The 12,272-nt window shown below is 43.1% G+C and overlaps 1 protein-coding gene across 1 annotated transcript in view; it reads right to left on the reverse strand.

Annotated features, from left to right (window-relative positions):
- LOC128665815 (choline kinase alpha) overlaps positions 1 to 12,006 on the reverse strand; it is a 49,225-nt gene extending 37,219 nt beyond the window's left edge. The window contains exons 1-2 of the mRNA XM_053720033.1: positions 11,711 to 12,006; positions 7,142 to 7,250 (exon numbers count right to left, since the gene is read on the reverse strand). Coding sequence (XP_053576008.1) covers positions 7,142 to 7,250; positions 11,711 to 11,946 — 345 coding nt within the window. The 5' untranslated portion in view covers positions 11,947 to 12,006. The remainder of the gene's footprint in view (positions 1 to 7,141; positions 7,251 to 11,710) is intronic.
- Positions 12,007 to 12,272: the final 266 nt, after the last annotated feature.

Consider the following 12,272-nt stretch of genomic DNA (forward strand, 5'->3'; position numbering starts at 1 on the left):
AGGGACTATATGCTTGGGGCGTGGCAAAATACAAATTGCCTGATATACACAATGGCAGGAGGGACTATATGCTTGGGGTGTGGCAAAATACAAATTGCCTGGTATACACAATGGCAGATGGGACTATATGCTTGGGGCGTGGCAAAATACAAATTGCCAGGGAAAACACAATGGCAGGTGGGACTATATGATTGGGGTGTGGCAAAATACAAATTGTCTAGGATACACAATGGCAGGTGGGACTATATGCTTGGGTGTGGCTAAATAAAAATTGCCTAGGATACACAATGGCAGGTGGGATTATTTGGTTGGGGTTTGGCTAAATACAAATTGCTGGGATTAGTAAGATTGAATGCATAGACATATGAGATAAATACCAAATGTGGTTCCAGACAAATATTCTAGGAGTTATCATGACTTCCTTAAAGAACTAACCAATAACCACTCCCATCAGTTACTTTTGCTTATTATAGAATTGTTATTATAAATCACAGCCTCAAGGACATATTCACAACCATACACAAATAACATTTATTGTGGTGAACATGTACAAAAATATACTTTTAAACAGAAGCCTATTGAGATGAGAATGTACCTTCAGGGGCCACATACCTTCATTAATGAGCTTACCACATACCCTGTATGGGAACATATGAAGGTGAGGAGAACAATACTGATGAACATAAAACACTTTATACCCAACTATCTAAACCATTAAATCAACCAATAATAGATCAGAAACCAGATTCAAGAGAGCCTGTTAAAAGGGACTGCGAGCATCACCCAAATTATACCAAGGGTCAATCATTAAACTCTGTATATGAGTCTGAAGAGTAACAGTACTGAGCTCAGCACTTACTTTGACTTGCGGCACTTATAAATTGGCCAGACATCCAACTTTGTCCTATATTTACTTTATTAAACAAGATTGATGGCTCCCCTGTAAAACCTATTCTGTAGCATTTATTTTGAGGGGGATTACATTTTTTTGTCTTGAAATATTTTGGTGTCTTAGCCAGAGATTACTCCCACACTATGAGACATTAATAGCTGTTATTGTGAACATGTATAATGGATAATGTCAAAGCTTGAGAAAAATCTGGTTTCTGATTACATCAATACCTGTTACCATATAAGTCAGATGGACAAAAATGAACTAAGGAATGCAAAATGTAATTAAGGGCACAGTAAATTAAAAAGAGGTGAAGACCAAATGTTATTGAGTCATGAAAAAGGGAAAGGGCTGTATGGAAACAAATATATTATACAAAGTAGACTTATCTAAGTGGCCAAAGCGTCATCTCAACAGAATCTATAGCGGCACTCTTCTCATACACTGTTGGCGACCTATAGACAATGTCCATAAGAAAATAACTAATTTGTCATGTGATCTACTTCGCTAGCTGTTTTACATGTGCCGGCTAGTACGGGAGAAGGATATCGAATGATTCTTTAAAAGGGCATCCAAAATGTAAAAAGAAAAAAATTGGTCTGATTAAGGCCCCCATAATAATCATGCCACCTCTTTAGTTTGCATACACCAGTCAAACAAACAGCAATACAATCAAATATAATAAAACTTAATGTCCATTTATTCACATACAGAAAACATAGTATAAACCATAATATATGCACATATAAAAGTTGAATACATCGGCCAAAAAATAGTCCAAGAAAAAAGAAAAGAAAAAGTCCAGAAATATATATGACAGTCAACATCTCAAAATCCAAGGGGATGAAAGTGAGGCAATACGTTCCAAGTGAAAGACAAATGCAGTGTATCCAATGGGATTAGGATATTCGGTGCAGTTATCCAATAGGATAATTACTATATATTGTATACACTACACTGAATATCCTAATTATCCTATTGGATACACTGCACTGAATAGCCTAATCCCATTGGATACACTGCACTGAATAGCCTAATCCCATTGGATACACTGCACTTGTCTTTCACTTGGAACGTATCGCCTCACTTTCATCCCCTTGGAGTTTAAAGTTTTAAACAACTAGACATTGTCCCATTTTTTGGTATGCACATATATTATCCATTAGGGTTTGTACTATATGTGAATAAATGGACATCAAGTTTAATTATATTTGATTGTATTGCTTTTTATTATTTTAAATTTGGTGTATATCAACTCTTGCAGCAGACCGTTTCTATGTACTATACTTATTTCTTATCTTATCTGAAGATTATTTTCTGGGAGCCTGTCAGTATCTTATTTGTCGTTTCAATATTTGCTTTGTTCTTATAACCTCTTTAGTTCACCTTTGTCCGAAACATCCGACAATAAAACAGATTATAAGACTCTGTATTCATGCAAAATAAACAAAGACTTTAGAGAATAAAGATATTTAAAGCTTTACAGAATGCTTCAACTTCGGAAGTCGTATACTATACCGTAAATCGTGTCTGTCACCTGGAAACCAGAGTGTGCAAGGCACGATCGCATGGGAACGCCTGCAGCAGAGAACACATGCATATACAACTAAAAAGGTACATGACCACCCACCGCCTCCCACGTACACCCACCCTGAGACCTGAGGAAGACATTATGCTACATATTTATTAGGTTACTGTACACATGGTAACATGCTGAATATATAGTATATAAATACCCACTAACTTTAGGAGTGATATAGAAAATAAGTCATTAACATTAAAAATAATCAATACTTTTGGTTTGCAGAGAACCAGAAAATGGCTCTCATAAATTGACAATGAAACAAAATGGCCGCCAGACCTGGTTCTCCCTTATGGAAATCAAAATGGAAGATTATAATTAGATTTATCAATACATTAACTACTCACTAAAAATAGCATCTCTAAATTACTGAAAATGATTGCCAATCATCCCTACACCTCATTTCTCCCATTCAATACATATTTACCTACTATAAACTAGAGATTAAACAAATTACAGAGCCCATAGCCCTCTAACATTTAACAGACCAGGCATATTTTCCCCAGGTCTCGTCCCCCATAGCCAATATGGCCGTCATGTTCCAAGCACAAAATTGATGGCAGCCATAGTGCTCATTATCATTATTCATGTTTTTGTAAATACTGAATATATATAAAATCTTTTTTCTTAAGCCATAATAAAATTGAATGTGCATGGTTAACATTACACAAAGAATATATATAACAGCCTGAAATGAGCGTCACTGTAATCACAGCAACAGAGTAAAAAACTAAATCTGTACAGAAATCTATATGAAGAAAGCAGAGCCCTACGTCTAAATCGGACGGATCAGCAATAACTATGCGCTTTTACCTTTAAAGTGAATCTTGCACACTATTCATGGGGGGAGATCAGATGCCCAATACATTATTCACCATTATAGATGGCTCAGAATTCAGGGTAAAGCCTCATATTTTACTAAACTGTAGGAGCCACAACGTATTGAGGGCACAAACAGGGTGTTTTAAATAGCAGCCAAGTTAGTGGTGCACTCGTTCTACCACCGGCCCTAGGGTTATATAATATATATAGTACACTAGGCTGGGCTGCCACTAGTGTGAGAAGCTACAGTAGCTGACAGTAGATTATCTGGTGTTATCAGTTGGGTACTTTCCCTGGCATGACAAGGTACAAAGTCCCTGACTGAGCTGTGTGACTGATATGCGGCTTCTTTCTGCTGCTGGGAGGAGCATAGTGAGGTGTCTGCACAATCCACTCTGCGTCATAAACCGTAATACAACATTCACAACACACTGAGCCGCTCATGGATAAAAAGGCAACCATGCAACAAATGGTTATTTATCTATCGTGCGGCACACATTAATGTGCAGCACTGCACTCATCCTGGTTTGAGAGAATGACAATATTTATGTATAGGGAGAAGTTATATGGTGCAATAGGAGGAGTTATAGGGAGCGGTTATATGGTGCAATAGGAGGATTTATAGGGAGCAGTTATATGGTGCAATAGGAGGAGTTATAGGGAGCAGTTATATGGTGCAATAGGAGGAGTTATAGGGAGCAGTTATATGGTGCAATAGGAGGAGTTATAGGGAGCAGTTAAATGGTGCAATAGGAGGAGTTATATGGGGCAGTTATATGGTGCAATAGGAGGAGTTATAGGGAGCAGTTATATGGTGCAATAGGAGGAGTTATAGGGAGCAGTTATATGGTGCAACAGGAGGAGTTATAGGGAACAGTTATATGGTGCAATAGGAGGAGTTATAGGGAGCAGTTATATGGTGCAATAGGAGGAGTTATAGGGAGCAGTTAAATGGTGCAATAGGAGGAGTTATATGGGGCAGTTATATGGTGCAATAGGAGGAGTTATAGGGAGCAGTTATATGGTGCAATAGGAGGAGTTATAGGGAGCAGTTATATGGTGCAATAGGAGGAGTTATAGGGAGCAGTTATATGGTGCAATAGGAGGAGTTATAGGGAGCAGTTATGGTGCAATAGGAAGAGTTATAGGGTGCAGTTATATGGTGTAATAGGAGGAGTTATAGGGAGCAGTTATATGGTACAATAGGAGGAGTTATAGGGAGCAGTTATATGGTACAATAGGAGGAGTTATAGGGAGCAGTTATATGGTGCAATAGGAGGAGTTATAGGGAGCAGTTATGGTGCAATAGGAAGAGTTATAGGGTGCAGTTATATGGTGTAATAGGAGGAGTTATAGGGAGCAGTTATATGGTGCAATAGGAGGAGTTATAAGGAGCAGTTATATGGTGTAATAGTAGAGTTATAGGGAGCAGTTATATGGTGTAATAGGAGAGTTATAGGGTGCAGTTATATGGTGTAATAGGAGAGTTATAGGGTGCAGTTATATGGTGTAATAGGAGAGTTATAGGGTGCAGTTATATGGTGTAATAGGAGGAGTTATAGGGTGCAGTTATATGGTGTAATAGTAGAGTTATAGGGAGCAGTTATATGGTGTAATAGGAGGAGTTATAGGGTGCAGTTATATGGTGTAATAGGAGAGTTATAGGGAGCAGTTATATGGTGCAATAGGAGAGTTATAGGGTGCAGTTATATGGTGTAATAGGAGAGTTATAGGGTGCAGTTATATGGTGTAATAGGAGAGTTATAGGGTGCAGTTATATGGTGTAATAGGAGGAGTTATAGGGAGCAGTTATATGGTGCAATAGGAGGAGTTATAGGGAGCAGTTATATGGTACAATAGGAGGAGTTATAGGGAGCGGTTATATGGTGCAATAGGAGGAGTTATAGGGAGTGGTTATATGGTGCAGTAGGAGGAGTTATAGGGAGTGGTTATATGGTGCAATAGGAGGAGTTATAGGGAGTGGTTATATGGTGCAATAGGAGGAGTTATAGGGAGCAGTTATATGGTACAATAGGAGGAGTTATAGGGAGCGGTTATATGGTGCAATAGGAGGAGTTATAGGGAGCGGTTATATGGTGCAATAGGAGGAGTTATAGGGAGCGGTTATATGGTGCAATAGGAGGAGTTATAGGGAGCGGTTATATGGTGCAATAGGAGGAGTAATAGGGAGCAGTTATATGGTACAATAGGAGGAGTTATAGGGAGCATTTATATGGTGCAATAGGAGGAGTTATATGAAGCAGTTATATGGTGCAATAGGAGGAGTTATAGGGAGCGGTTATATTGTGCAATAGGAGGAGTTATAGGAAGCAGTTATATGGTACAATAGGAGAGTTATAGGGTGCAGTTATATGGTACAATAGGAGGAGTTATAGGGAGCAGTTATATGGTACAATAGGAGGAGTTATAGGGAGCAGTTATATGGTACAATAGGAGGAGTTATAGGGAGCAGTTATATGGTGCAATAGGAGGAGTTATAGGGAGCAGTTATATGGTACAATAGGAGGAGTTATAGGGAGCAGTTATATGGTGCAATAGGAGGAGTTATAGGGAGCAGTTATTTGGTACAATAGGAGGAGTTATAGGGAGCAGTTATTTGGTACAATAGGAGGAGTTATAGGGAGCAGTTATTTGGTACAATAGGAGGAGTTATAGGGAGCAGTTATTTGGTACAATAGGAGGAGTTATAGATCAGTTAGATGGTGCAATAGGATGAGTTATAGGGAGCAGTTATATGGTGCAATAGGAGGAGTTATAGGGAGCAGTTATATGGTGCAAAAGGAGGAGTTATAGGGAGCAGTTACATGGTACAATAGGAGGAGTTATAGGGAGCAGTTATATGGTGCAATAGGAGGAGTTATAGGGAGCAGTTATATGGTGCAATAGGAGGAGTTATAGGGAGCAGTTATATGGTGCAATAGGAGGAGTTATAGGGAGCAGTTATATTGTGTAATAGGAGGAGTTATAGGGAGCAGTTATATGGTGCAATAGGAGGAGTTATAGGGAGCAGTTATATGGTGTAATAGGAGGAGTTATAGGGAGCAGTTATATGGTGCAATAGGAGGAGTTATAGGGAGCAGTTATATGGTGCAATAGGAGGAGTTATAAGGAGCAGTTATATGGTACAATAGGAGGAGTTATAGGGAGCAGTTATATGGTGCAATAGGAGGAGTTATAGGGAGCAGTTATATGGTGCAATAGGAGGAGTTATAGGGAGCAGTTATATTGTGTAATAGGAGGAGTTATAGGGAGCAGTTATATGGTGCAATAGGAGTTATAGGGAGCAGTTATATGGTGCAATAGGAGGAGTTATAGGGAGCAGTTATATGGTGCAATAGGAGGAGTTATAGGGAGCAGTTATATGGTGCAATAGGAGGAGTTACAGGGAGCAGTTATATGGTGCAATAGGAGGAGTAATAGGGAGCAGTTATATGGTGCAATAGGAGGAGTTATAGGGAGCAGTTATATGGTGCAATAGGAGGAGTAATAGGGAGTGGTTATATGGTGCAATAGCAGGAGTTACAGGGAGCATGAACGGTGTAAGGACCTGCACAATAACAAGTTACTATGCTGCTTGGTTGCAGCCAATATAAGGAGCGTCATTATTATAATAAAAAAGCAAGTTAGCACTTTAAAGGTGACTTATGCTGATCCGTGACTTGATCTATTATATACCTGCAGCTAACACTCTAGACAATTACCATATGTGCTGCTGGATGGTGGCAATGAAAGGGTTTATTAGACAAAAACCTAAGTTGTATAAAGCCGACCTACTTTAAATTACCACCACTCATCTACAGCAGGGGCTTTGCCTGTTCACCCACCTGCAATATGGCGCCGTATAAACGCAGCAGGACACTGCGCGGCTCATTGGCCACAGATTTGATGTCTTCTGGCAAGGAGCAATGGAAGAGCATATTGCTAAGCCCCCCTCTGTCAGGAGAAAACAGAAATATAGAAGAATATTAAGTCCTGTCTGGAACTGAATGCAAAAGAGAGGACGCCTATACTTGGGACCATAAAATAACGGGATCCTACACAGGAGCACTGATTCCGTAATCGCTTCTGTCAGGTCAGTGTTATGGAAATCCCATAAGTCTAATATATCAAACCACATTATATTTACAGTGGGGGGGGGGGTCACTCAACCTCAGGAAGGGAGTGGGAGGAGCCCTATGCAGCAGGGAGGGATGGGAAGCTATACTACAGGAAAAGGGTGGGCCCTATCTTACAATCACAGGGAGGGTGGAGATAGGAAGCAGCACTACACTACAGAAAAAATCCACAGCTGCCAATACCTAAGATGGTCGCCACTAGTGGGAGGGATCATGGTAGGTTAGGGAGCGATCACTACACTGCAGAAAAAATACACAAACAGCTGTCAGTATCTAAGATGGCCACCACTAGTGGGAGAAACCAGGGAGGTGAGAGGGTTGGGGAGGGATCACTACACTACAGAAAAAAAATTAAAGCCTTAAACTGCTTAGAGGCAGACTGTAACAGTCCCTACGATAGTGGTAACCAGTGGAGAATGAGGGAGGGAAGAGAGCTGTTGGGGTGGGATTACAGGGTGGGAGGTGTCAGGTGCAAGGGTAATCTCTCTACTCTGCTACAAAAATTAAAGGGACAGTCTAGTGAAAATTAAACTTTCATGATTCAGATAGGACATGCAATTTTAAACATATTTCCAATTCACTTTTATCATCAAATTTGCTTTGTTCTCTTGGTATTTTTTGTTGAAAGCTAAACCTAGTCAGGCTCATATGCTAATTTCTAAGCCCTTGAGGCCGCCCCTTATTTCAATGCATTTGGCAGTTTTTCACAGTTAGAGGGCGTTAGTTCATGTGTGCCATACAGATAACATTGTGACCACGCCCGTGGAGTTACAAATGAGACGCCACTGATTGGCTAAATGCAAGTCTGTCAAAAGAACTGAAATAAGGGGGCAATCTGCAAAGGCTTAGAAACAAGGTAATCACAGAGGTAAAAAGTGTATTAATATAACTGCTGGTTATGCAAAACTGGGGGGGGGGGTAATAAAAGGATTATCTATATTTTAAAACAAAAAAAAAAACTGTGTACACTGTCCATTTAACCTTACAAGGTACGTGATTAACCCCTTCACTGCCAGGAATTTCAAGTGTGGTGCACAGCTGCAATTATCGGTCATCTAAATAGCAAAAACCAAAGCCATGTATATTTGCCAGAGAAGCTTTTATAAACATTTGCTATATGACTGTAGTAGCTGTGAGTAAATTTCAGTGGGAAAGTTTATAAACCAAAATGGGTATAGATCAATAGCATGGGTTCTAGATTTCATAGGTAAATAAACCAAAGCTTCATTTCTGCTTAAACGGAGCAATAGCAAAATGCTGAAAATGCCCCAGTACTTTGGCAAAATGTGCGGTAGCAAAGGGGTTAAACAACTTCAGGTTTTTAGGAGATAAAGCCTGTTCTGTTACATACTGCAGAGCTTACAGGGGCCCCCGGGACCCGATCACATGTATAACTACAGCTCCTGTACAGTGCTAAGTTGTGTTCATTAGGTATCAATGTAAATCCCTAAAGAAAAGCAAGTCACAAACTGAACACTAAAAAAGTGTAAAGCTACATAAATAGCTTTTTTTGCTTATTTTTAAATAACATTGCTCTGACTTTCAGACTCTTAACCAAGCCCCAAAGTTTTATGTGAATACCGTCAGCTACCTTCTCCAGCTTGCTCCTGTTTGTGTTAAGGGTCTTTTCATATGCAAAAGAAGGGGGAGGGGGGGGGGAGTGTTTTATTTCCCACTTGCAGTGGGCTTTCCAGCTACCTTTTCAACAGAGCCAAACTGACAGCTTCTAAGTAAGTTTTTAAACAGTTTAATACTAGATTTTTATATCGGTATCTGTGCATCTTATTCTTCATAGTAGTGACTATTACATGCAGTTATATGAAAATGAGTGTATACTATCCCTTTAATAGTAGTGTCTATTACATGCAGTTGTATGAAAAAGAGTGTATACTGTCCCTTTAAGTAATTAAAGTACATAATATATTTTGTCTCTATCCCAACTTGTTTTATGTCCCTTTAAGTCATGAGCTGCAGTGCGCTCTGGTAGAAAAGGAGTTGATATAAATACACTGCTAAAGACAGTAACAACGTTATTAGCTTAACACTGCAGCTTCACAATGAAGCCAATACTGGTGTGCTAGGGTACCCTTAGATCTGTTACACAAGGAGGCACGTGTATGAACTAAGATACTTGTGCCAATACTTGTGTGCCGGCCCTCTTCAGGCTCAGTTACACAGAGACACAGACACTGAAGCCAACACTGGTGTGCCAGCCCTCCCTTAAGTCTCAGCTACAGTGGGGCACATGTATTGGCACAAAGATTGTGAACACCAATACTAGTGTGCCAGCTGTCCCTCAGTCTTCAGCCTGCAGACGTGGCACATTAATCAGGTCCCAGCTGTGTGCCAATCAGGTAAGAGGAGGAGCTGTTTTCACTATGATCCAGGTGCTACAGCCTGGTATGACTATGTCCCTGCTGGCAGAGATCCGAGTCACGTGACTGCAGAGCGACAAGATGGGGGAATTTCCCATATATAGACGTCCTAAGAATTTAGAGAACCGTTTTGTTTTTGCTAAACTATGGTTTCAATTTGAAGCTGAGCTAATTAGTTTGAAAAATCAGTTACCAGGCAGACTTGTGCAAGTGGCTTCTAATCACATTGTACAATCGAGTCACTCACTTTGCTATCTACCCTCATGTAACCAAGGAACTGTGTGTCACCTACATGTGACAGCCCTGATGTCCCCCAACTGCAGATGACAGAAAATATGACACACTAAACTGACTCTGTAAAGGAGAAATGGCAAAATAGGTGCCAAGGACAGTAATGGCAGCTACTGAGTATACCCGATGGGTGCAATTTGTGCCTATTTATGAATGTGAGCTTATGTGTATGAAAAAGATATGCATTGCTGTACCTGGATGCATGTATGTCAGTGAGCAAATTAAGTTACTGGTCCCTCTGGGTACAGGGGTCAGAGTAATGTCACAGGCAACGCTGTTTCATTTGTTACATCATTTTAATAACTCTGTCCAGACACCTCTGAGCAGAGGCATGCTGTAACTTACAACTCTAGGCACAGGGACAAAATAACATTGGCACCCCTGGGAATGGGGTACGCTGCTACTAGCAACTCTGGGCACCGGGGTTAGTGACACTGGCACCTCTGAGCTCAGGGTATAACGCCACTGGCACCCGTGGCCACAGGGCATGACACTGGCACCCGTGGCCACAGGGCATGACACTGGCACCCGTGGCCACAGGGCATGACACTGGCACCCGTGGCCACAGGGCATGACACTGGCACCCGTGGCCACAGGGCATGACACTGGCACCCGTGGCCACAGGGCATGACACTGGCACCCGTGGCCACAGGGCATGACACTGGCACCCGTGGCCACAGGGCATGACACTGGCACCCGTGGCCACAGGGCATGACACTGGCACCCGTGGCCACAGGGCATGACACTGGCACCCGTGGCCACAGGGCATGACACTGGCACAGGGTAGAATGACACTGGCACCACTGGCCACAGGGCATGACACTGGCACAGCATATAATGACACTGGAACAGGGTATAATGACACTGGCACCACTGGCCACAGGGAATAATGACACTGGCACAGGGTATGACACTGGCACAGCGTATAATGTCACTGGCACCACTGGCCACAGGGAATAATGACACTAGCACAGGGTATGACATTGGCTGCGCTGGCCCCTGTGGGCACAGTTACGCTGGCACCTCTGGAGACAGGGTATAATGACATTGGCCCCCGTGGGCAAAGGGCATAAGAATACTGGCTCCTGTGGGCACTGGCCCCTGAGGGCACAATGATGCTGGCCCCTGAGGGCAAAAGGACACTGGCACAGTGATGCTGGCCCCTGTGAGCACAGGGTAGAAGAATGTTGGCCCCTGGGGGCACAAGGACGCCGGCACGGGGCAGATGGACACTGGCACCCGAGGCCACAGGGTAGATGGACACTGGCACCCGAGGCCACAGGGTAGATGGACACTGGCACCCGAGGCCACAGGGTAGATGGACACTGGCACCCGAGGCCACAGGGTAGATGGACACTGGCACCCGAGGCCACAGGGTAGATGGACACTGGCACCCGAGGCCACAGGGTAGATGGACACTGGCACCCGAGGCCACAGGGTAGATGGACACTGGCACCCGAGGCCACAGGGTAGATGGACACTGGCACCCGAGGGCACAGGGTATATGGACACTGGCACCCGAGGCCACAGGGTATATGGACACTGGCACCCGAGGCCACAGGGTATATGGACACTGGCACCTGAAGGCAGAAGAGTATAACGGGTAACCTACCGTATAATGCTGATAGAGAAGCGCTCCTCGGGCAGCGACCGCCAGGCCCCGGGCAGGAACTCCCTACACCAGCGATAAGCCTTGCGCCGGGTGCGGGGATCCGGCTCTCCCTCCGGGACCACCCGGCAGCTCCCCGCCTCCTCCTCTCGCTGGGCGGTGACCAGGCCCCCGGCAGTACTGAGGAGCAGACCCAGTGTGCCGGGCACTTCGGTCACAACCGGGAACTTTGTCTTCATGATTCGGTCAGTAAGTAACACACAAGATCCGCAGCTTCCACTAGTCACGCACTTAGTGAGATCCGCTCAGCCGCCGCCCTCCTTACATAGACTCTGTGCCCCGCCCACTCACCTCCAGGTTTGTACTCATAAGCTGATTCCACGCGAATGGGCGTGTTCCAGACAAATGACTGACAGTTGTCATGGAGACACGTGCGGATGCGACTGCTCCTCTATCAAGTTCATGGCTGCTGCTGCAGTTTCCATGGCAACCGCGTGATGCCTGTCGTCCCTCCCCTAGCAGTGAGGTCACTAGAACAATAAAGTCACGTGTTGTCCCCCCCAAA

Source organism: Bombina bombina, chromosome 7 (assembly GCF_027579735.1).
Source record: "Bombina bombina isolate aBomBom1 chromosome 7, aBomBom1.pri, whole genome shotgun sequence".
In the NCBI taxonomy this organism is placed as follows: domain Eukaryota; kingdom Metazoa; phylum Chordata; class Amphibia; order Anura; family Bombinatoridae; genus Bombina; species Bombina bombina.